The sequence below is a fragment of the Hippoglossus hippoglossus genome, chromosome 5 (genome assembly GCF_009819705.1).
Source record: "Hippoglossus hippoglossus isolate fHipHip1 chromosome 5, fHipHip1.pri, whole genome shotgun sequence".
Taxonomy (NCBI): Eukaryota; Metazoa; Chordata; class Actinopteri; order Pleuronectiformes; family Pleuronectidae; genus Hippoglossus; species Hippoglossus hippoglossus.
In genome coordinates, this window is record NC_047155.1 from 16,969,307 (window position 1) to 16,994,868 (window position 25,562).

Genomic DNA, 25,562 nt, shown 5'->3' on the forward strand with positions numbered 1-25,562 from the left:
TTTACCTGAGTATTTCCATCTCCACTACATTTTAAAGCAAATATTCAACTTTTTACTTCACTACATTCATCTAACAGCTTTTAGTTAATATGCAGATTCACCGAGCAGTAGATAAGGTCATTGGATTTCAGCCCCACTTTGATGCCCCGACTGACCTCCTAGGATGAAGGGGGGGGGGGGGGGCAAACTAAACACCTTTTTGAGTTTTTGACAACTGAAGGCTACCACAGGTTCTCTTTCATGTTTGGAAGGGGAGGGTGAGGTGAGGGGTATTCAGCTGCAACATGCAACTTCACCACAAGATGTCAATGAATTCTACACACTGAACCTTTAAGTGGTTTCTATGTAGAGAAAAACAAAGCCTATCAATCCATTGAGCAGAGCTTTGACTGCGTGGTCACACTCATTGAACTGAAAATTGTATATTCCCTGTGATCCCCAGCTTCCTGAACCAGAAAAGCTGCCACTGTAACAAATACACCAAATTCTGTTTATTCTTTTTTTTCTATTGTATTTTTAGTCTTGTGAGACTTGGAGTGAGATTCCCTCTCAAGTCTCATGAGACATGGGTTGTGACATGAGTGAGAGAGAGAGTTGGAGAGATGAGTTTGGAGCTTACTGAATTTTTGACCATCATCACACATTGCTGTATATGCCACTATATATTATGTATATTGTATATTACATTATATCTGTACAGGAGAATAGTGCCTGTCTAATTCCACACACACTCCCTTCTCTCTCTAAGCAGTACCCAAGGTCAGGTTATAGATAAAGGGCCAACCAACAGTGCATTGTAGTGTCGAGTTTAGGGACTTTCATATCTAACTCAGATGTGCCCAGACAGAGAGGCACCAACTTCAACTCTCACCAACTTTAACTCTTTTGCGTATTTCACCAGTGGCAAGACGCAAGGACATAATGTGATTTAGTTATGCATACTTTAGGCTTAACTGTCCAATAGGATGCAAACACCTACATGTAACATAGAGAGTGACAGCAATTCTAGCCATTCATGGATGTGCTGTTAGAATGGGTGACGCAGGTAGAGGGAGATATATGGGGATGCTGTGGGAGACATCTTCAGACTTGGGGGTGACAATTGCTCATGTTACTCTGTTGACGTTGTACTATTGTTGCACCTTCCGGTCTCAATGATGCATCAAGTCTACATTAAAATCTTTTGCATAAGACATCAGCTGCTGCCTGAGTTCTCCTTTCACCAGCTTCCAGAAAACTTCCATAACAACTGAGAGAAATGGCTCAATCATTTTTCTGATCTGGACAATGTTGATGAACCATTTGATTTGTTTCCAGACTCTTAGCAAAGACCCAGAATAACCATTTGAGCCAGACTTTGAGTGTTCATTTTGTTTACTGTAACTTTTGCCCCATAGGATTACATTATAGTCACTGTCGCCATGTCTCGGGCCACTGGAGGAGGCGATCGAATGGACCGATTTGAATAGTTTTTGCATTTACACATACACATGTATAAACAGGACCCAGGCTGAAATATAACACAATTCCTCTTTAAGTCTTTTTAAGTAATAACTAAAGTTCAGTATTACTCTTGAACTTGTGGGATCTGATTCTAGCTGTTTAAGATGCGACTACGAGTCAGGTACACACTTCTTCTTACAGGAGATCGTACCTGATCAAAGATTAAAAGACTTGAAAAGATCCGCTACTCAGTTTATAGCTCCAATAATAAGTTTCCTGAGAGATTTTCAGAACCTCAAGTCAAGCTAACAATTCACTCCCTGGTCATTTTATTTTTGGTTTTCTTATAAAAGTATCACTGCTATTACTATTGTTAATAATTATTAATTTGTTCCTACTGTAAAGTCCCTCTCTTTTGGGTTTGGTTTTGTGTATCATCTGTCTCTCATTTGACCTCTGCTAGTATTGCACTTTGTATGAGTGAATTACTCTCTAATTCAAAGTCTTTTCTAGTTTTTTATTTTTATTTTGTTTCTTCTCTGTCTGTTGTATATATATTTGTCTGTAATGATTCTGAACCAGACGTCCGGCACCTTACTATACCATTCCAAGATTGTGATATTCCCTCAGGCATGGTACTTGGGTTCGATGTTGGGAGGGGTTATGGGGTATGTGTGTTTTTTGTGTGAAATGTAAAAACTTAATAAAAATATTTCTGATTAAAGAAAATAAAAGCAAGAACAGGTATTGAGGGTGAGGAGTGGGAATCAAAGCGCCACCAATCTCCCTATTCCAAGTCACTGAACCATCAAACTAATTGTAAAGCTGCTAAAAAAGTAGCATATAGTGTTGCTTTAAGACCTTCATAACTATGATTTAATGATATAATAAGTATCATGAAATGTGTTCACTCAGTTGGCATCTTATTGGAACGCCTAAAGACCTAAAACAGTCCTGCATTAAGTCATCTGTCATAATCTTAATTTTTTTAATGAACCTGTCTTAGAAAGCAGGAGGATGTGATTCAACTTGATCTGCTTCCACCACTGCTGCCTGGTATTTTCAGGTGAGTTTTATATTTTATGAGTACTGAATGCAGAGGTAGCTGGTAAAGAATGTACAGTAAAGAAAAGCTACGTGGTTCAGAGAAATACAAATCACTTACATTCAATTCTTTGTCTCTACCACTCTCATGCTAAAGTGCTTCCAATTATATGTGACTGGCCCACAATGTACAGTATCTCTGGGGCTTTGGTAAACACTGCATAATTTTTATTTCAGTGACATAACATGAAGTTCAACATGAGTGTGTAAGTCTGATTAGATAACACAGCCGAGCACGACATCAGCCATGTACAGCACATATGTCTCAGCAGAGAAGAGCCTGTGGGGAGTGTTTGATCACTCAGAGCTAATAGTTACTGCAGAGACAGACTGAGACGTGGTGCAGCTCCGTCCCATCAGAAACATTTAGACACTGCAGGTCCTGTCCGAATAAAGCTGAATCAGTGCATTAATTCAAAACCCCATAAAAACATGACATGAATGAGTGTGTGCGTCCCTGCAAAAACAGAAACCCAACAACAAGCAAAGAACACTGGTCATGATACAATTTGATTAAGGATTCATATATCACTAAGTACATGTAAATATAAAACTAACTGTTTTTGCATTTGATGTTAATAATATACATGGCCAGTCAGGTCTGATTTTCTTTTTCATTTACAGCCCTGAGATAAATACAACAAACATGGGCATTATTTTCATCACACTGAGTGACATGAGTGGAGGGGAAAGGCCCAACACTATAATCTGTATTACCCACCACTTACCCATGTATCACCACATTGTCAATTTACAGCGAATGAAGTTCTGTCAGGTCAGCCTATAACATTGTAAGAATAGTTTGACTTCAGGAAAAATGCCATCTTACTGAAAAACTCACTGGATCATGATTCTACAGCTGCAACTGCATTTTCCCCCCAGCAGATGACACTAGTGAGTCAGTGATGCCACAGAGACTGAAGGCAACTCAGTGCTCTTAAAACTCTGTTCCAGAAATAACACAACTTTTATTTTACATGTGTAAAGACGTGAAAACAATATCTAACAATGAAGTCCAGCAGCACAACCTTTGTGTTTAGATCTTGAGATATTTCCATCTACTGTGGGTTCATTGATGAAATACGAGTCACATTATATAATATATATATATAAGGTTATATAAAGTTAAAAAACTCATAAACCCTCCAATCCTCCAGTTGCCATTAAGTTGTTGTCTATAAGTGTACATTACATTTTCAATCCCATCTGTATATGAAATAACTATGCAGACATGCTGCTGCGGTATTATTGCAAAAACCTATTAATATATTAACAATTAGTCTAATTTTATTTCATTTTGACCATTCTGCCTAAAGCACTGTGCATTTTAAAAGGTTAATGATGCAGGAAGGAGCCCAGTTTGTAAATAAAGACAAACACTCTCTTGCTTCATGGAAGTTTTAAAATCCTTGCTTTTAGACCTAAAACCTCGTGCAAGATCCAATGATTCTGCATCTGATCAGCTCATGAAGATTCATCTAAAGTGATTTCTTTGTATCATTAAATGCAGCATAAACATATAGATGCGTGTGTTTGGTGTGCGGATGTAGAGATTTCTGGGAGAATCTGCGTCTTTTTTTCCCGATTTGCACCATTAAAAAAAATAAAAAAACAAGATGCGCAGTAGTTGAAGTCAGCATCATAATGACTTAATTTGCCGATATCTCTAATGTGAGACATTGTTTGTGACTGTAAAAACATGTATACTCTCATAACAGTGCGCGCACCCTCCCTTCGCTCTGTCCCTCTTGACTTGGTGACAGACCTAAAAGCCTTTTGTTGCAATCTTAGCCAATGGAGGCGGATTACGACACCGGGCAGCTGAGATATATAAAGAGCCCCTTTTTGACCGCACTTGCACATTCTTCAGTGACACTTCTGAACATTCACACACCTCCACGGACTAAATTGTACAGGAGACCCACAAAACAGCCATTATAGAGCCTATATCCTGCTACACGTGAGCAGGCTGTGCATGCATCAGACAGATCATTAGTTCACTTTCAGTCCACACAGCCCGTACCGAGAAACACTGGAACGCACTTTTCTTTCTTTTTTTGGAGAATTTATTGCAAGGGCTTCTGCTGCAAAAAAACAGCAACTTTGGGCTGACCGTGTTGGATTAGACGCATGTCACTGGTTCCCTGCCTTTTGTAGGATAAGGCAAGGAACGGCGCACGTCCGAGAGAGAGGATATAACAGGATCAAGGGAGTAAAAAAGAGCAGAGAAATAAAAGAAAAAGTTGCGCTGCCTGGTGTCCGCGCATCGTCATGCCGAGGTACAACTTCTTGCTGTGCTTGATGGTGCTCATCTCCTTGGGACAGTCGGGGAGCGACGAGCCCAATCTGCTGCTGCCTCCTGCCAGCGAGACGCCCACGGATGCCGGGCTGCCGCTGCTGGACGAGGACGCCGGTGCCCACGAGTGCTCCGCATGCGTGTGGAGGGAGCAGAGCAAAGTGCTGAGGCTGGAGACCATCAAGTCCCAGATCCTGAGCAAGCTGCGTCTGAAGCATGCGCCCAATATCAGCCGGGAGGTGGTCAACCAGCTGCTGCCCAAGGCGCCTCCGCTCCAGCAGCTCCTGGACCACCACGACTTCCAGGGGGACGCGTCGTCCCAGGATGAGTTTATGGAGGAGGATGAGTACCACGCCACCACGGAGTCCGTGATCACCATGGCCTCTGAGCGTGAGTAGTTGTTTACAACCCCGCAGCAATATTGTCTCCAAATGCGTCGTGTGCGTAATTGTGGAACAGATAGGTTCAAGTGACCCAGGGCCTGCTGCGTGGACAGAGGAGTCAAGTCAGTGAGACAACATACTTTTTCACATTGAGATCGGTGGTGGGTCCACTATGTGTGTTTGACTGATAAAATTAGACAAATGGCTCTGGTCAGCTGTTGGCCACGGCTGTCAAAATAGGGATTACGCGTGGAGCTGATAAATCAATACTCAGCAGCCAGAGCCTCGTCAGCCTGAGACAGACAGCTCCAATATGGCCTGATGAACTTTTGATTTCATGATGATGAGGATGCTGATGGAAGTCTGAGTCCTTAGTATTTAGCTGCTCGTGCACCATCCTGCTGTCATGTCCAAACTTTTCTATCCTTCCAGGTCATATTTTTGGTGCTAAACGCGCGACAGAGCCGCTTGAATGTCAAGTGCATTATTAATGATAATGCAGCATTTGGCACTTGCATCACTTTTAGCCTTAATGTCCTGCTTTGCATAAAAGCCCCTAAATTCTGGAGTTATGATCATGCCGTACACGAGGCCCTGCGATTATTGCCCCCTGACAATTTGCTTGCCCTCTCATTTCCCATAAATCCACAGATAAACCGCAGGCCGGGGCCCTTGGAGACGTTTTATAAAATTACTGTTGAACCCTGGCAGCTGTGCTCTATCGCTCTTTTATAGGAGCCTCTACCGGTTTCCCTGCTGTTCATCGCAGTGAGAAAAAGTGTGTCCAAAAAGCTGCTATTGTTCCCCTCATGCAGCGGCCCCCCTCGGCCGCACTTGCCTTTTAAATGCGAAGTTTATAGGCGCAGCTCGCGTTTTTTCCACCACGAGTACACAAAGACAGAGAATCACTTAGTGTCGAGGGGAGTGTGTGACCTTTTCCTGCAGAATTGCGGGGTTCAACAACATTTACACACGTAATATATTCTGCACAAGGCGGAGGAAACACACTCCAAATCATCTGTTTGTTCTCCCTTTACTCCATGACTGAACAAAGATATAGTCCTGATATCTATCTATCTATCTATCTATCTATCTATCTATCTATCTATCTAATTATCTATCTATCTATCTATCTATCTATCATTAGATTTAGTTGTAAATAGTTATGATCTTGATTCTTTTTACTTGCCACTTGCAAAACTCTCTTAGTTGTCATTTGTTATGGAACTAGTTGGATTTCCATGCTAAGTAGTGGGTATATATATAAGCATAACATCTATATAACTATATATTTTGAATGCATTGGTCCAGGTGTATTTACTATCTTGTCGTTTAATAATGTTATCACCCCTCCGACCTGTCTCTGTGACTACAACAGAAAAAAACATCAGTGGACATTTGTAACTGTCGGGGTAGAGGTCATCTGAATCATTTCTGGGTTTTTTTATCATTTTTAAATAACACCTGCAAAACTGTCCTTGCAAAACCTTGTTGACAACTTAAACATTGAATCCATTGTAACATTGCTTCCTTCCTATCTATCTATCTATCTATCTATCTATCTATCTATCTATCTATCTATCTATCTATCTATCACGTACACAAACACTCAGAGTACAGTGTACGTGATTCATGCTGACAACAGAGATTTTCTGTAATAACTTGCTGTGATCTCTCTGATGAGCACATCAGCCCCATATTGGATTATTCCATCTGCACCTGTAAATATATACAAGATGAAACTCACACATCAGCTGTACAGTACACACACACACACGCACATGTACATGCACACACAGAGTACCATGCAAAGTAATTGGATGCCCTCTCAAGCCAGAGGAAAGGTATTGTGGATGATGCTGGCTTAGTGCATGTTTCTGAGGAGGTAATGACTGACTTTACTGCTTTATCTGTCATGTTACAGCATTTCCTTTCTTGTTCTGTATGTCTCATCTCTTTATGTCAGCTGCAGTTCTTATCATCTGTACAATACACACACACACACACATCATCACAACCTCACCCCGCCCACACATTCCTCCCCGTTAGCCTTCCTCTCTCTCCCTTTTTCCCTCTCTCCTTTTTCTCCGGTACTCATGGAAGAGTTGAGAGAATGAGTGCATCTCTTTTTCGCCTGTGGCGCCTTGGTGATCCCACAGGATTAAAAGTGCCTTTTTCTGTCTCTCTGATAGAAGGAGGACTTCAAACACTATTCCCTGCGCACCTCGAACCCAATCACCCTTTCACGGTCGTGCACACTGCCTTTGATGGGCCATGTGGGTTCACACAGTACATACTGAACTGGACCTGTGCCAGAGTTGCTTCTTAGTATTCACTCAAGGTACGTGGGTGCCGCAGTGGGGGTTGAGAGGGTCCATGCTTCTTGGTCTCTAATTACTATGAAATTTCATGGAAAAGTACAGCTATTTATATCATAGTGCAGCACTTTATGTTCTAAAACATCTCCCTGCATACAGTGCGTTGTGTAGGTACCCGCTTCGATTGCTGTTCACACATACAAATGGCTCAATTTACTAGCTCAGTATATCAGGGTCATTTTCTAGCACAGAACAGGGGATGGGTGTTGACTGTTTATTAACTAATCTGTTTGAATGAACATATGAATGCAAATACTGACCTGTGGAGTTTGTACGTGTTGATGTATGTGTGTTGTTGTGGCGAGCGTGTATTTTGGAGCTTGGCTTTGTTTTGCCAGAGGTGGGGTGAGGATTGGACCCCACTAGTCTCCCATTTGTCACCTTTCCAAGACGTTTCGACCAGACCTTTCTCTGCCGTCAGTGACCTTCTCCTCCTCTCTGTCTCTCAGTCTCTCTCTGTTTGTTTTGATGCTGACTGACCGCACATGTTTTCACTTCAAGAGACCAATTGGAAATAGTTGAAAACTGTTGTCCTGGAGCGTATGACAAGTAGGATTCAAAGAAACCGTGGCCTCTGTTGACTTGGATTACTGCCTTTGTGGTTGTATCATCACTTCTTTTGCATGGAGGTCACAAGTTGTTCATGAGCAGCTTATTGTGTATTCTTGATTTCTTCTGTGAGATATTTTTTTGCCGTGACAGTCATTTTGAGATTGTCCAGTAACAGAGAATCCAGCAGAGAGCAGCACTGGCTTACCCTCTTTACCAGACTTTATTCCAAGTTTGAATTTCTTTCCTGAAAATGGACACATCAGTGTGGCCACAATGTGGGAAATCTGTGACTGTTTGCAGAGAAACACTTTATTCTCAATAGAATTCAAACTGAGGTTTAGACATGAAGAAGATCACATTTGAAACATTTCTTGTGACTGGCTCAGCTCTCTCGAAACCTCTGAAACTTACGTTTTTCACCCACATTTTGTCTCATCCACGTGACTGTGTGTAGGCCATAACAAAGTGCTATACTTGTAAGATTATGTAATTCTGCTAAAATGAGGCACATTCACTTCAAGCACAGGCTTACACAACTCTGGAGTAAATAAAATGAACATCTTCGCACATGTAAAGGTTTGAATGTACACATTTCCACATGTGCACACTCGTGTAGATGCCAAAGGATGCTCTCTCTCTCTCTCTCACACACACACACACACACACACATGCACACACACAGTCACACACACACTCCAGAGAAAAGTTCTCCTATTGACAAAAAGGGTCACAGAGTTCACAGCTATGTGATATATTGGAAGAGGAGACTATTAACCTCATCGGGTCTCTTTCTTTGGCAGCAAAGACGAACCGGTAGTAACTTGAACACTTATCCCCCACACACACAAACACACACACACACACACACACACACACGCTCACTCACACACCCATCTACTAACCACTCCCACAAAAAAACAAGTCTTTTATAGTGTTGACCCTATAAAAGGGTCATTTCCTGAAGGTGCAGGAACCATAAAAATTAAGAGGGAGAGCGCTAAAAGGACAGAGCAGCAAAGTCGGACTGTCTTCAACTCACTGGCCAGTGTTTGCTGGAATGACTATGTGAGGCTTTTATAGATTTATTTATTCCATGGAGGTCTCAGTTTGACGATGACACCTGTTCTCCCTGTGTAGTTGCAAGCATCAGTCGAGGGAAAGATAAACTTTGGCGTTGAATTGTTTGGACACCAGGGCACGACTGGTTTGTTTAAATAGGAGTAAAAACTTAAGGAAGAAAGGTCTACAGGACTGTAGAAATTGCACAACATACTGTCAACTTTATGGCTAATAAAATTTCAAAGGGACTAAAGTCTATTAATACAGGGACAAAATTTCCCCAGGACCTCAGGAATCTCACTCCTTCCACCCTCCGTCCCTTATTCCCACGCTCCCGTGTACCGGTCCCTGCAGCCGGCCTGTTCTTTTGGCATTTGGGAATATGTTGCTTTGGACTTTAATGCATGCTTTTACCAAAAATACAACCCTGAGAAGTTTGGAGGAGGGATGCAAGACTGCTTGAAATGTCGGTTCATGGACGTGGCCGTGCAGGAATAATTTGATTCCTGCTTTCTCTGTCTCTGCGTGTATCTGCTGATGAGCTCCTCATTGCTTCTTTAAAGGATGTCATAGAGTGTGATTGAGTTAGGTGCGCTGCGGCTCATGCTGCGGGTATGAAGGGGGAGGCTTAGAAGGAAGAAGGCAGGGAGTCCGCAGGGAGCAACAAGCAGCCCAGTTCTATCCTAAAGGGACAGAAATCATGGAAGGGTTTTATAGGTACAATTAAAAAGACCTGAAACAGATGTTATGTTTCACTAATAAAGGAAATAATTACTTCAGGCCAGTAATTAAGCCCTGTGTAGGGACATGAGTGAGGAGGAGGAGGAGGCGGAGGAGGCGGAGGAGGAGGGGAGTGAAAAGATAAAATGGAGATCATTGAGGGGATTATTGTTGATGGATGCGTTCAGGCTTTGTGTGGTCGTGTGCGAGGAGCTGCTGAGGATCAGTTTGTGGAAGAGTCCATTAAATCTAAGAGGCGTTTAAGCAAAGGAAATGCTGCATGGGCATAATGTTGGATCCCATGAGGGAGCCACTGTGTTGGAAAGAGGCACAATTAACAGTGGATTAGCTCATGATTATCTGCATGAAAATTTAATTAGCCTCTTTTCCGTGCAAAGGAGAGCAGCTTCTCACTAGATTTATCACCTGTGGTTGTATTTTCTGCCTGCCGTACCCACATCACTCCGGGAAGTTCATTATGAAAATGCACAGTCCAAGTGATTTCTTTAGGGACAAGAGCAGGGTTTGATTTATATAATGTACAAGCACAGATGGATCAAGAGAAGCTCATAAAGGGGGAACGATAGATATTTTCATGTTGCATAGAAAGAAGCGCAAAGTGGGTACACTGACTTTGTCTTGAGAGAAAACTCTGTCATAGCTTAGGCTCTGACGGATTTGGGTTCTTCAGAGATTTGTTTTAGTTGCTGATTTATGTTCAAACAAAAACACAGACAGAAATATGACACGTTTTTGAGCATTTAAAGTGATGAAATTAATCAATATTATTATGAGTTTGTGTTCGTGCAGTTTGAGAGTGTTTCAGGTTGAACAACATCAATACATCAATACTGATCACCTCTCCCACATGACATACTGCACAGCTTTTGGACGCAGCTCATGAGATGTGAAAGACAATGAACACAAAAGGGAAAACACAAATATAGAAGGGTGCAGGATGGTAGTTTGGTGTGTATAATTGACTTGATGTGTTGAGTGACCACCTGCTTTAGTCATTGTCTTTTGTATCCTGGAGTTCTGCTGCAGCCACATGGAGCCTAATAACTCAGTGGTGCCTCTCCATGTTGAGTTTGGACTGGACGGTTACCACAGGGCCAGAAGATGTTAGTTATGACAAAAGACAGAGAGAATTAGCTTTGGGGAGTTCAGACTGTATAAGGCAACGTTATAGCAGATCAAATAGATAAATGTGGGCGTCATCTGCATAACTGTGATCGTGAATCAGGTGTTTGTACAATTTTGCTTGTAAAGTATCGAAAGTTGTGTACAATGTCAATAGCTTGAGTGGCATGGGGGCATAGTTCTCAAATTAGTTTCCAGTTGTGAGATCTTCAGCAAAACACAATTGGCTGTGTTCATGACTGGGAAGCTAGTGAGGAATCACGTCCTGGTCAGTGTTCATGGACCAAGCCACTGGTCCTCTAAGACAGCCTGTGCACTGTGAAGAAATATAATGTGTTCACACACATATGCAAAATGTAACACTTTGAGGTGAGTCAGTAGCTTTATCCTATAAATATACAACTTGAAAATAACCATTGATAAAGATACTGATCATGTCTCGTTAGAGAGGAACAAGATCTCAGAGGTTTGACTTAAGACTGAGTATCAACAACCAAAGTTCGTTATCCAACATACCTGTTCAATTCAGAACAATCTCTCCTTTAGCATTTCTTTCACTGAAAAAACTGTGTTAATGGGGTTTACTTTACAAATTATAAGAGAAGTCAGGATCCACAATCTGCTGCTATAGGAAATTAAAACCTTCATGTTATTAACAAAGTTAAACAATAATTACTTTATGAGCAGAGAGAAAATAATATAGGTCCCATGAAAGAACTGAAACAGTTACTTGCTCTTTACTTTTCCATTCTCATAGAACTCATAAATGCTCTCTTCTAAAATAATCTTTTCATAGTTGATTGTCAGTAGGTAATTGCATATCTGAGTGGACAAAAATGACATGGAGTTCCCCAAGACTCTATTCTGGGGCCTCTTCTCTTCTACATCTAAATGCTCCCACCATCTCAGATTTGGGAAACAAAAATATGTTATCATAATCATGCACATGACACACATGACCATATTACCAGAGGACTATAATCCCATACAAGCTCTCAGTAAATTCAATGAGCAAATCAACAGTTGGATGTGCTTGAACTTTCTTGAATTAAACAAAGATGAAGAATTTGTCATTTATGGAGAAGAACAATCAAGGGTCAGCAGTCAGTAGGTTCTGTCGCCAGAGTCAAAACTAAACATGGAGAAGCACCATTCAGTTCCTATGCTCCACATATCTGGAGCAAACTCCCAGAGAACTGTAGATCTGCTGCATCTCTTACTTCTTTAAAATCAAGGCTGAACACTGATTGCATTATTTCTTATATTGCCTTGTTGAAATGTGCTACATGAATATATTTGCTTTCCTTCTTTAGTAGTAATCTCTGTTATCTGAAAACTTCTACAATATTTAGTCCACTCTTTCCTGCAGTTATTTCAGACCTCTGAACTAAGTCCCCTGACTCATTAATGGACTCATGTCTTCTATTGAGCTGTTACACTGAACTGGGAAGGATGGCAGCTTAAACCATTATTACTGTCTAAAACTGATGATAAAATCAAAGCTGTTCTAATCAACAAGCAGGTTTCTGTCACACACTGATTCATTTTCCTGCACTGATTTCTTTGGCAACATTTGTCGACAGTGCGGCAGCTTGATGACCAGCGGAGCAGTGCAAGCCGACTGTGGGTCTAAACATTGTTCTTTATTTTTATAAAGTTAATCAATAGATGAATTGTGCAAAAAGAGTAAAACAGTCAGTTGAAGACAAAGCATATTATCACCACATTTATTGACATACTAACAGGCTGCGTGAGTTTCTATCACTTTGTCCTTTTTGTCTGCATTTATAGAAATGATAAAAAGTTTACTGGCTGTGCAAGTGACGTGTGAGTTGAAACACACACTGACATTTTATCACGGTGCATTTTGGGTAACTTGATTAAAAGTAAAAAATATAGATGGATACATTTGCAGCACATCATTAGACCCTGAGAATCATCACAATATAAACAACGTTAAGCAGAGGTTTCACTTTTATTGCAATTCATTTAATCCTAGTTAACACAACTTGTTCCATAAATGAATGGAGTTGCATTGTCTTTCTTTTTCCTTCCAAAAGCATCATGTGGATATCATTCAGTAGGTGATGAAGCATTTTCACAAGAGCTGTTGCTACTGATGGTCTTTAACTTTAATGAATCACTTGTTTCAAGTTGTTTTAGAGTTTCATCTGTTGTGTTTCCTTTAAAAGAACTTGATTGTAATGCTGAATTCAGATGAGTTCTAAAAAAATGTGCAGCAGCAAATGAGTCAGAACCCAGAGATCTGCTCGTGTGAAATAAGATAAAAGTTTTTGGCTGTAACTTTTGGAGGCAGAGCAGAGCATTGTCCTCTGACATTAACGTCTTGCATGTATGTGTGGATGCACACGAACACAGGCGCTGAGACCACAGCATGCTTCCTGCTGTCCAGCTGTCCACCTTATTGCAGTTCACTGCATGCTCACTCTTTTCACGCTCTGTCCCCGTCCTGCTGGAGATGTTCCGCAGACGTTCCCCTTATAATACATCATATATAACCCCAAACACTAAAACCAATGAGCTTTGAGTCTATTTGCTGATGTCAGTCAGTTTGGAGCTTGTGTGCGTGTTTATGTGCAGTTGCATGTTTCCGTATGTGTGTGTGTGTGTGTGTGTGTGAGTGAGGATGTGTATGTGTGTGTTCGCTGAACTAGAACAGGGAGCATTAGGAGGTGTCTTTTGTTGCTCCTGGGGGGCTACTGTGCTCAGTCCTAATAGGAGTCTTGTGCCTGCCGTTGTCCCAGGGGACAGCTTCTGAATGAGGGGGTCTAACTTCACACACCCCCCCGTCCAACCCCAGCTCGAGCCTGGCCTCCCCCACTACCCTCTCCCGTCCCTTGGGAGTGGCCGAGGGACAAAGAGGGAGTGGGGCTGGGGTGGGATGGGATGTTTGAGGGGGTGCACTGTGGCCCCTGTCTTATTAGAAGGGTCGTGAACGTGTCACGATGATTAATATGCCGAGGTGCGTGGGGATACCCTAGAGTCACATTTATTCAACATGAAGGCTCCCAAACACACACTCACCACAAAATGGCCCATTTGCATTTCCCATTAAGAAAATAAAATATAGATATATATATGCAAATGTAACTCCTATCTAGGTTTATACCATTATGCATTATCCATTTGGACATTAACAATAGATGACCATTTCTCTCCCCACCCCACTTGAGCTGGCTTTTTTCACCTGATGGCATATGTTACTACACATGTATACAACACATGCACACAACTGTCGAACAAGAGTTTGGATTTTCTTTTAAAAGTGAACCATAAGGAAAAGAAAATTTCTCTCATAAAATGGGAGCTAGATTCAGGTTGTTTTGAAGCTGAAAACATCTGTGACAAACCACAGCTAATCTGTTAAATCATGACAACCAATCAGTCATCAGTCACTGCCAAGCAAATTCATCATCCAGTAGCCTACTTTTTTGTTGTTGCCAGATCTTTGAGAAAGAAAGTTAAAACTAACATTGGCAAAAGGTTCTAAAACAGTAAAGACAATTCTTTTTCGTACTTTCACCGACAATTTAATCTTGTTGAGATTGTGATGATTGTGTTATCGAGTGGAGAGATTACATCGGAGTAAATATAGTGAGGTTGCTCTTCGTTATGAGCTCTATCGGTTCCTTATGTGCTTTTTCCATCTATAATTTGCTCAATAAAGAGTCTGCTATTTTTTTTATCACATAATATAAAATTTTTAGACACTTGCTGGTAACTTGTGATCTATAGCATATAACTTCTATAACTTCTTCTCTCCATCTCTTTTCAACAGTTTTACTAAAAACATTCAACTAAAAATCTGCCTACGGATGCATCAAAGCGGACAGATGGCACGGTGAATAAACCCTTATACCGTATATATGTTTCCCTTTACATGCATGTATAGGAGGCTGTGGGCTAACTCGTGGACACAGGTACCCAGGGAATCCACCAGATGTTTGATAGGCTCACCTGCAGGCCTGCTGGGTGTTGGCAGTAAAATTCATGCGCCGCATATGCTGCAATTATACCACAGGGAAATAAGCTGCTGTAATAATGAAGTAGGCTGGAAACACGCGGAGGAAAAGCAAACAAGCCTGTTTCTTCTTGGAAAAAACACCTCACACTCCACACTTCTCCTGGTTTTTACTTGTTTTCTCACTTCTTAGTGTAAAGGGGCCAGATTCTCTCATTATCCGCGCGGTCGAGGAGAAAGGTTCCATTGCTCCAGTAGGTGGGGCTCAACACAAAACCTGAATTTCTGTCCTCACTGCAGGATTGAAATCAGAGTGTTACTGCAAAGAGCTATAACTAAAGCAATTGTTCAGGAAATTAAGCTATAAAAACTGCAGCTCCAGCTAAAATTATGACCTCTTCCAACATTAGCGTGTTATTGGAGCTGGAGCGATTGTTAGCTAAGGTAGGAGGATTAAATATCCCGTCAGTTTTCTGATCTTTACAAGCTCGCCTTTGCACAAGTGCAGAGCTCTGCCAAGATGTGGGCTGTAATAAAGCTGCAGGCATTTGTCCTCCACGCTTTGCCGCTTACTTGTGCACTTACAAGGATCCATAAAGACATAAATTGATTCTGCCTATCAATGCGCTCATTGTTTAACATGACCTGCATATGTTGTGCAGGTGTGTTTAATAACCAGGGATCACGGCACACAGGCCCTGCTTCTCAGATTACTCCTCCTCAAGAAAAACCTCTGCTCGAGCCGTTGAACTCAGCAGCGTTTGCTGGATTGTCTCCTTTTTTTTTCCTCCGCCAAGAACTCCGCCAAAGCAGTGAGAATAGTTTGCAGAGGAAGAGCTGTGTGTATCTGTTGCCATTCAAAACAACAAAACAAAAAGTAGTAATAACAAGTAAACCCCAAGCAAACTGCAGAATCATTCATTCCCAGTTTTGTGCTGATGAGCGAACACAACACCGCCCACGTTAATTGCTGTGACCCCAGCAACCCACCAAAAGGAACATTGACATATTGTTTGTCCAGCGTGAGACACTATAATTTACACTCACTAATGACTGTCCCTGGAAAATACAGGCTGAAGGACCACGTCTGTCCCCGGCTTGGCCCTTATTCAACGTTCGCCCTGGACTCTTCTAATGGATAGTCCATCTGTACCTCGGTGAATTCATATCCCTCAATGCATGACCATAATTCAATTATAACACTTGTTTAGTGTAAAAAGAAAACAACTTGGTGCAGTGTTACCTCCTGGTCGACTGAGGTTCTATAAACAGTCCACCATTGGCTGGAGAATCTCCACCCTGATCAAAACAAAAACAAACTGTGGCTGATTCAGTGCTGTTGTGTCTCTGAGATTTCAAATGATTCTCTGGTGAAAAGCCGTGTTGTGAAGAAAGACATATTACCATTGCCATAAGGTCGACCTTGACCTTCAAACTCAATCTGGCTATTAGGGCCTGCCCCTCCCCAGCACCCCTGAGATGTAAAGAGGCTGACGGTTTTGACCCCTGATCCCATTTCTTAACTAGGCTGAGGTGCCAAATAACCTTTTGACCCAGGAAGCATTTGCAGGTTGCCTGAGCAACCTCAGATTTAGCAGTGATTGACAGGTCCGTGCAGTTTTGTTTTTTTTTCTCTTATTTCTTCAAACGATGGAGCAACAACACTCCTCTTCTAGATAAAAAACAGAACACAGATGTTTATTTGCTCTAATCTGGAGTTGGAATATGTCAAATATGCTCAGAGAAAACGGGCAGATTAAATATTCTTTTGTACTCAGTTGGCAAATTATTATGCCAGATAGACGCAGAATAAATTTCCCTTAATAAATGAACGCTTTACATGGAAATTAATGTATGAATGCAATGGATGGGTGTCATTATATCAGAGTGAGGTCTATGTAAATGAACCGTGTGCAGATTTGACATGTGGTGCACATCACAGAAAGACCAGCTCCGAGGATCATGACAGGAATAAATCTGCCGATATGAGGGGACGCATTGTGCTCTTTGACATAACCCATAATCCCCAAATATATTTGTTAGGAGGGAGAGCCACTAAAAAACTTAAGATGTTTTAATTTTGGAGAGTTGCAATGTGGAGGTAGAGACCATTTCATTACGATTGACCCAGGGGAATCTAAGGTTACCATCTGGCTACTGGCCACCATTACTGATCCTTGTTTTAATATGCAAATGTTTCTGTTTTCCAACCCGGATGTAATCACAAATGTAACCTGACTGAATCAAACAACAGCACCATGTGCACATGAGATAACGGATGGCTCACTCGCATATAAACATAGAACAGTTGGTAGGTTAACAAGAATAAAGGTTTAGGTTTAGGTTTAGGTTCCACTGTTTAACAACATCATGGAGGGAGAGAAATACTTATTTATTGATGATCTTTTCTTAGTTTGACCTAGATACATTTTTGTGACATAAATGGAATCAAACTTGAAGAATATGTGAAGTTTTTCAAATCCATAACTAGAATGGCACTCGCTAGAGCGCACACCTTCGCTAAAGCCGCTCCAAATTGTACTCACTCATAGATATCAGTTCAAAAATATGCCTGAATATTTTATCAAGATCTCTGCCTTTTTGCATTCAACCCACTTTCTCGCAATGTAATAGAAATGAATGCTGGATCTGCCTCTTTGTCGACGCTCCATGTTCCATCCTTCCACCAAGTTTCATGGAAACCTGAGAAAGGCTTTTTGCCTGAGAAACAAACGGACAGGGGTGAAACTATTATCTCCTTGGCCGAGGTAAGTAATGTTCATCACAGAAGAAGAAACTTGGGATTACATCTGGAAAACAACCACTATCCCATTGTTGAGCTACAAACTTTGCACACCACTCCTCAATTCATCCATTTGAGTCACACACAAAAAGTGTGATCGCGTGTCAGTGACATGTGAAGCTGTGGTGGTCTCTGATTTTATGATCAGTGTGTGGAACACATACACTGCTTGTGAAGTTGAACAGTCCAAATAACTGCAGCTGTGCCCTCTGCCTCCCGAACAGTCACAACTCTGTTCACGGCTCCATTTAAACTTTCTACTCTGTCATAAAAACTACAGTGTTTTCAGTCCAGATTGTTTCTCGTCATTTTAATGGTGTGAAACCCTTAAATTTACCACCTGCTTTCTGCTTTAATCCATCAGCAGCTCGACATTACTGTTGGAAGATTTGACTTCAAAAAATTCCTTGAAATCACAAATACATCTGTGTGACATCACACACTGTCTTGTTTTACAATTAATTAGCAATTAAAATATCTACCTTGACCACTGATTCTCATTTCATGCAGAGTCTGGCTGTGACATTTGCACAATAGTTGTGGTTCATAGAAGAAGCTCAGTAACTAAAAATGTATCTTTGCTGTACAAAGAATATATGAGTGTGATGACTGAAAAGAAAAATGCTAAGAGACATTTCACAAGTCTGTGTGAGTAAATTATTATATATCTGAATGCCTCACTTCATTCTCCTAGAGAGAGATCAGAAGTGATGTGGTTTGTCCTTTTCAGCTTTTAAGCATGTTTCTAAACCAGTCCAGTCACTCTGTGGCTGAAGTGACTGAGATTAGATGTTCATTCCCATTTACAGGTTCTGATTTGCTGTTTGTGATACTCAGTATTGGACTCTGGTGCACAAGCAGTGATGAGTTCAATGCTTCCAGAACGGGAGCAAAACTCTGCTCGTGGTGAATGATGCAGATGTCGGTGCAGGAACAGTCAACATGAGTAAACAGATACAACCTGCTGAATAATGTTCAGCACCACATATGAACACATTAATGCAAAATGCCTGTTGTGTTGGTGGTATAGAATTTAAGTATTAAAGGGTTGTGTTGTGTTTTTATGAGAGATGGGAAATCACATGTCTCAAAAGAAGAAGAAACATGAAATATGAAACAGGGAAGTTGAAGTTCAAGTATCAATGGAATGATGATTTTCTCAGTGACATATGTATACAGTAAACTTCATATACATCACAAGTGTAACTGTGACCTGTGCTTTTCCAACAGCCGAGCCACTGGTGCAGGTGAACGGGAAGCCGAGCTGCTGCTTCTTCAAGTTCAGCCCCAAGCTGATGTTCACCAAGGTGCTGAAGGCCCAGCTGTGGGTGTACCTGCGGCCGCTGCAGCAGACCTCCACCGTCTACCTGCAGATCCTCCGGCTGAAGCCCGTCACGGAGCAGGGCAGCCGCCACATCCGCATCCGCTCCCTGAAGATAGAGCTCAACTCCAGAGTGGGCCACTGGCAGAGCATTGACTTTAAGCACGTGTTGCAGAACTGGTTCAAACAGCCGCACACCAACTGGGGAATCGACATCAACGCCTTCGACGAGAGCGGCAATGATCTGGCAGTTACCTCGCTGAGACCCGGGGAGGAGGGGCTGGTAAGGACCCTCAGACCTGTCCCTTGGGTGGGGGGGGGGGGGGGGGGGGGTATCACTTCCATCACAGCTCATATTCAGTGCAGCTGAAATCGTGTTAGTGTAAAAAATACTCAGTTAGATCTGTGTGTCTGCACTTAACTGAAAATTATTCAAAATAATAGTCATGGGGAAAAAGAAGGATGGTACTGATGTCATCCTGTGTGTCAATTGTTTAATTGCAACAATTGTCTCCTTTAGGTTTTGTACTTGTTTCAGATTAGATTCTGAAATGACTGACACCAGGTCAGACAGTGTTCATTTGGTAAAAGGTCTGTAGTGACTATAGAGCTTTTCTAGTCCTGATGACCACTCAAAGCGCTTTATAGTACAGCTTTTGCCATCCACCCATTCACATACAAATTCATACAGTGCTTCTTTCTCTATCATACATCACACTACGCACGACATCAGTGGCAATTTGGGGTTTAGTATTTTGCCCATGGGGAGCCTGGAATCACACAGCCGACCTTATGGCTAGTGGACGACCCGCTCTAAACCCTGAGCCACAGCCGCCCAAGTATCAAAATCAACCTGCAGAGTCTTAGAGTCTTTTAGACTTTAAATTTGCTTGCTTTGGTGTATCATCATCAACGGAAATTAATAAAAACCAGTGGCTGCACAAAAGGGAGAGAGACACATTCGAAGTTGCATCATGTTGATGACAGCGTTGCATCACATAACATTAATCAGCGTTATGATAAAGTATTCACCGTATTAACATCAGAAAACATGCAGCACTCCACCAATCCAATACAATTCTATTTGTGCAGTGGAAAATCATAACATACATTATCTCACAGCACTTTCCATCGTAAAAACTATAGAGAAACCCAACAGTTCCCACCAGTGCCAAAGCAGCCACACTTCTTTAACGTGTGGTTCGCTCATCTTTAACGTGTATTAGTTGTGTTGTTAAAGTCTCCAGAATCCATTCTGGCCGAACTGTTTTAGTCGTAGGTAACGGTGTGAGATCATGGTAGGATATTTTTCAGGTCAGTGTACATGTAAGAACAAAGGAAGAGCTGTTTTCTGTGATATCTAAAATCATAACCATCCATCTGCGGAACACATATCTCACAAACTGTTCATATTATCAGCTTACACTTTGCACAGGTAGTGTTGTCCTGTTCAATAAACAGGCGACCAGCACTCTGTAGGTTAATTCAGTTTCATTTTATGAAAAACACTGACTATAAAATCTTCACTGCAGATAATCCAGGTAGGATGAATGCAAAGTTTTCTAACTTTACTCTGCACCATAGACTGTTTATAAAAAGCTCTGCACACAATGTCAGGCACACAAACAATGTAACACAGTGACAGTGTATTGTAGAACTGTTTGAGGAGGACTCACAAATGACAAGGAATAATTCTGAAGTAGCTCCAGAGCCACAGGCCAAGCAATGGCAAGAATGGGCACTACACTAGTATAACCTAATATAATTATATACTATATGGGAAGTTTATATACCAGTCGTGTGTTGAAAAGCCACCCCTTGTTTTCCCCTTGTTACCATCAAACGGACGTGACCACTCTATATTTACTTCAGTCCAGTGAAAACACAGCTGCTTTGTTTGAATCAATGTTCATCACCACATCCCATCTTCAGATCAGAGGAGATACAGTACACTGATTCACATATTTTAGAAATCCTTAAATTTAGTATGCAGTTTTCTTTATTTTTACATATATATTTAAAATATTGATTAAATCTCTTGTATTGAAAGTGAATGCTGAAAGGTTTGAAGGTTTTCTCTTCAGGCTGCAGTGCATTTTGCCTAGTGTTGAGAGGATACCTCTTGAGTCCTAAAATGTAAAAAACATAAATCACTTGCCTTGGCCTACATATTTGCTTTGGTTCTCTTTTTCCACAATGAAGTGCTGCCTTTACGTCTAATGTAATGGATGGGGCTGCACGGATGAGTTCAAACTTTAGTCTCAAAGCAAAACCACCAGTGAACCATTAATCTAGTTAGAAATCCCTGAGTTGCTTCGACTGACAGTTACATACTACATCGATGTTGAATTATGTAGGCCAGTCATCCCAGTTAAGCAACACCAAATATTTACCAAGTGGTCATTTGGGTCAGATCTTCACAACACATATCAGAGGTCAGCTCTGGTGTCTTGGCCAGTGAGTCGCTGCCCTCGGAGCACAGAGCGTGCACAGTGTGCAATATTATTCTTGAGCGGGATAAAAAGGAAGAGATCAAAAACACAAGGCAAGTGCACAAAAATAAAACAAAACACAACAAGCAAGGAAAGAGTCTAACTCTGCTTCTCCCTGATCCTCTGGGTCTTTTTTTTTTCTACAACAAAAGCCCTAAAGGCCAAGCTGACATGGTCTCCCCCCAACGGCCTTTCAGCTTATTTCCTCTTTTGAATGCGTCACAAAAAACTGTGCTCGAGCCCAGCTGGAATCACTGTGGGGACAGGAAGGCTTTGTAAAACAAACATGATGGAGTAAAATATTTGATCCGCTTGCTTTGCCCACAGGTCAAGGTTATGTTAGACTGCAGATGACCTCCAGGGTCATGGATCAAACCAAGCACTCAGAGTCAGCTATCAGTGTCAGGAGAGACCAGTTTCTTCTCAGTGCTCATTGAATCCCTGCTCACTCGGCACATTGTGCTCCTACTTAAAAAATCACAAATTAAGTTATTTAGCCTCATGAAAAATGATAGTGAATTTAAAGCAGTTTCATGCTTTTGTCTGTGTCACTTTCAACAGCTTAGTTTGGTTCAAACTGGGTTGTAACAATCAGTAATGCTGGAGTAAGTCAGAGATTATCAAACCTCTGTTTGTTTACTGACATCATGCACTCTATAAACTGAGAGGCTGATGGAAAACTGTAAACACTTATTGTGTCACTGTTCTGTGTTGCATTGTCATGGTTACTCCTAAGATCAGATCCTGGCTTTGACTCGGCTGAGCTATAAAATGAGATGAAAGGTTCAACTTTTGGTACTAGTTTCGTTTACTCTGGTCTCAGGAGTAGGGATATGTTTTTATATAATCTATAATTGATTATGAATAATCAATCTTATTATTAATACTTGGTGTGTCACATCAGTGTAGTAAACTACCTGATATTATGGAAAACCAGTAATATGTGCTATCCATGTACCAGGACATACAATGAATCTGTGTAAGCAGTTGATATTGTAATATGAATTTAATCATTCTCCCTAACCAAGCCATTGTCAATCATATATGTTATTATTACTTAGTACTTAAAACTTGAAAAGGCTTGGGTTTAACAGCAGTTGTTTTGAAATGTTGTCTCTATTTTTTGATGAGAATCAAAGCAACAATATGAGGAAACTTCAGAAAAGTATAAACGTTGCAAAATATCGTGCAGGGAGAGACAATGAGGAAACTTCCCCTGTTTCTTTTGTAAAGTTAGCCGACTTTGATAGATGCTATTCTGAGTCGAATTTGTTGGCAGGTTGAGTGACGAGCATGTGATGATTTGTTGATTGATTTTGTGATATAACTTGAAGAAAAACATTACATATGTTGTCTTCCTCACGGTGCATTCAGAAAGTACTCAGACCCCTTCACTTTATTCTTGTTTTATGTTCCAGCCTTGTGCTTCAGTTGTTTTAATACATTTTCCCTCATTAATCTAAACTGGAAACATAATTTTGTGTTTTTTGCACATTTATTTACAGAGTAAAAATAATACACAACATAATACAGTATTCAGACACAACTCAGTACTTCGTTGAAACTCCTTTGAGTCTTGATGCGACTTGCTTTACCGACCTGGATTTGGAGATGTTCTGTCATTCGGTCTAATTTGCTAACTTCGGTGGACAGAATTTTTGAAAAACATCATTGATTAGTTGTCACTAGTTGTTTATTCCATAGCTGATGTGTGAGCCACGTCTCCGGTGCTGTTCTTTTATAACCACCTCTTTCTTTTCGCCCTGCCCCTTCTCCCCCTGATTCCAGCAGCCGTTCCTGGAAGTAAAGGTTCTCGAGACGACCAAGCGTTCTCGCAGAAACCTTGGCCTGGACTGTGACGAGCACTCCACCGAGTCTCGCTGCTGTCGCTACCCACTGACCGTGGATTTCGAGGCGTTCGGCTGGGACTGGATCATTGCCCCCAAACGCTACAAAGCCAACTACTGCTCCGGCCAATGCGAGTACATGTTCATGCAGAAATACCCACACACCCACCTGGTGCAGCACGCTAACCCCCGCGGCTCGGCAGGGCCCTGCTGTACCCCGACCAAGATGTCCCCCATTAACATGCTCTACTTCAATGACAAGCAGCAGATTATCCATGGCAAGATCCCAGGGATGGTGGTGGATAGGTGTGGCTGCTCTTAGGCTGCGGGGCGAACGCACACTTGTGTACAGCCACCATTGCATCGAACCACCCAAAACCCTTACGGAGCTCTCCCCCGGCACCAGAACCCACCCCTCGGCACCAGATTTCACAAAAACATCCTACTGGGTCTCCATCTTTCTAGTAATTATATTGATTCTAAATGTAAAAAAAAAAAAAAAAAAAGTTATAAATGACATGTGAATTAAAAAAGGGACTGAGTGATGGAAATACAGAACATGATGAATAATTTAAAGAGGTTGAACTTGAGGAGCAGCTTCAGAAAAATGGTAAATGAGACAAAACTATGTTATAGAGTACGTGTTAGTTTTGTTGGGGTGGGGGGTTAAAGAGTTTGTTTGTTTGTTTGTTATGTTTGTTTGTTTGTGTTTTTTTTTTCATGGCATCTTTGTGAAATGTCCAGGTTAGTGAGTTGAAATGACACAGGAGACTTGAGCATTTACAATATTATTTTTAAAGCAGTTTCAGTCCTGAGGTGATGTTTTACGTTTACGTACAGGTGAGATTTGATCGACAAAAACGTTGGCAAGGGCATGATCAGAATTCTTTTCACAATCCATCACTTTACCATTAGAAATACTCTTCGTGCAAAATCCAATATTTTGTTTAGAGATGTTTAGAGATGTGCTCCAGGGATGTGAAGCGTTGAGGAGATCCAAAACCAAACCTATGCCCTCTATCATTCTCGTCCATCTACAAAACCTTTTCCCACTTACATTTGTCTTTTTGTTTTCAAGTGGATAGATGAAGTCGGTGTAGCCATTTCAGGCGCTCTACATTCAGATTTTGAGGTTGGACTTGCACACTAAAGTTTGACACATAACTATAATGTAGATGCACTCTGAAGTTGTTCTGGGAGATGAGGACGAAAAAGGAGGAGGAGAAGGAGGGCGAGTCCAGCAGGATGACGAGAACCTGACAGTTTTTCTTTCTTTCTTCCGTGTAAACAAGGAAAATTTACTTCAACTCCTTCATTTTTTTACATTAGATGTTTAAAACAGTAGTAAATGCACTGTCTTGTAACTTGAAGAGGCCTGGGACCGAGCATGTAATACAAATACTAAATCCACAGCTAAACATAACCTGTAATGAAACACACAAGTTATTGAGCATCACTACAGTATGATAAGTGTTGTGACTACATGTTTACACACAAATATTCACAGCAGCGTTCACAACTGTGTTAGAATACACTGTCAAGTCCCTTTTTCTCAATGTTAGTTTCAGAAAAAGAAAAATCCTTTAACTGCAGTACTGTGCTCATGAATAATAGCTTTTATAAACCACAAAAACATGCAGAAAAAAAATCAAGAGAATGTAACTCAACCGCTGACTTAAGTTTAGAGAACACATTTGCATTGTGAAATGCCCCCAACCTCAGCTATATCATCATCATCATCATCATCGTCGTCATCACCACCATCATCATCATGGAGAATATGTTGTTAGTGCTTGAATACAGTGTAGATTAGTATGCTTGAAGTCTGTCTTTGTCTCCTGGATGTCAAAGCAAAGATATCCTTTTGTTGTAAACGAAAGCACTATGCTGTTGGATAAAGGAAGAGCCTTCTGACATTATATATAAATTATATATGTATATATTAAAAAAGGGGTACAAAAACCTTTTTGGGGGCACTCTACCTTACCAACAATAAATTTTGCACTATGGGACGTTCATGGCGTTAGGAGTTAAAGTGT

General features: G+C 41.2%; 1 protein-coding gene across 2 annotated transcripts; it reads left to right on the forward strand.

The window, feature by feature from the left end:
* Nucleotides 1-4,326: 4,326 nt before the first annotated feature.
* On the forward strand, nt 4,327-25,119 carry LOC117761351 (growth/differentiation factor 11-like). 2 transcript variants are annotated; one of them, XM_034585158.1, is made up of 3 exons: nt 4,327-5,233; nt 19,094-19,467; nt 23,468-25,119. In XM_034585158.1, exons 1-3 carry the CDS (start codon nt 4,819-4,821, stop codon nt 23,843-23,845), a joined length of 1,167 nt encoding a protein of 388 aa, XP_034441049.1. In that variant the 5' UTR covers nt 4,327-4,818; the 3' UTR covers nt 23,846-25,119. The 2 variants fall into 2 exon arrangements, with proteins under 2 accessions (XP_034441049.1, XP_034441048.1); XM_034585157.1 differs by having other exon boundaries at nt 4,423-5,233; nt 23,465-25,119.
* The last annotated feature ends 443 nt before the right edge of the window (nt 25,120-25,562 follow it).

Bases quoted from the DNA above. Each gene is read 5' to 3' on its own strand.
- LOC117761351 (XM_034585157.1), top strand. From the start codon at position 4,819: ATGCCGAGGTACAACTTCTTGCTGTGCTTGATGGTGCTCATCTCCTTG. The intron at 5,234-19,093 runs GTGAGTAGTTGT...CTTTTCCAACAG, and splicing joins GATCACCATGGCCTCTGAGC to CCGAGCCACTGGTGCAGGTG. The intron at 19,468-23,464 runs GTAAGGACCCTC...CCCTGATTCCAG, and splicing joins GACCCGGGGAGGAGGGGCTG to CAGCCGTTCCTGGAAGTAAA.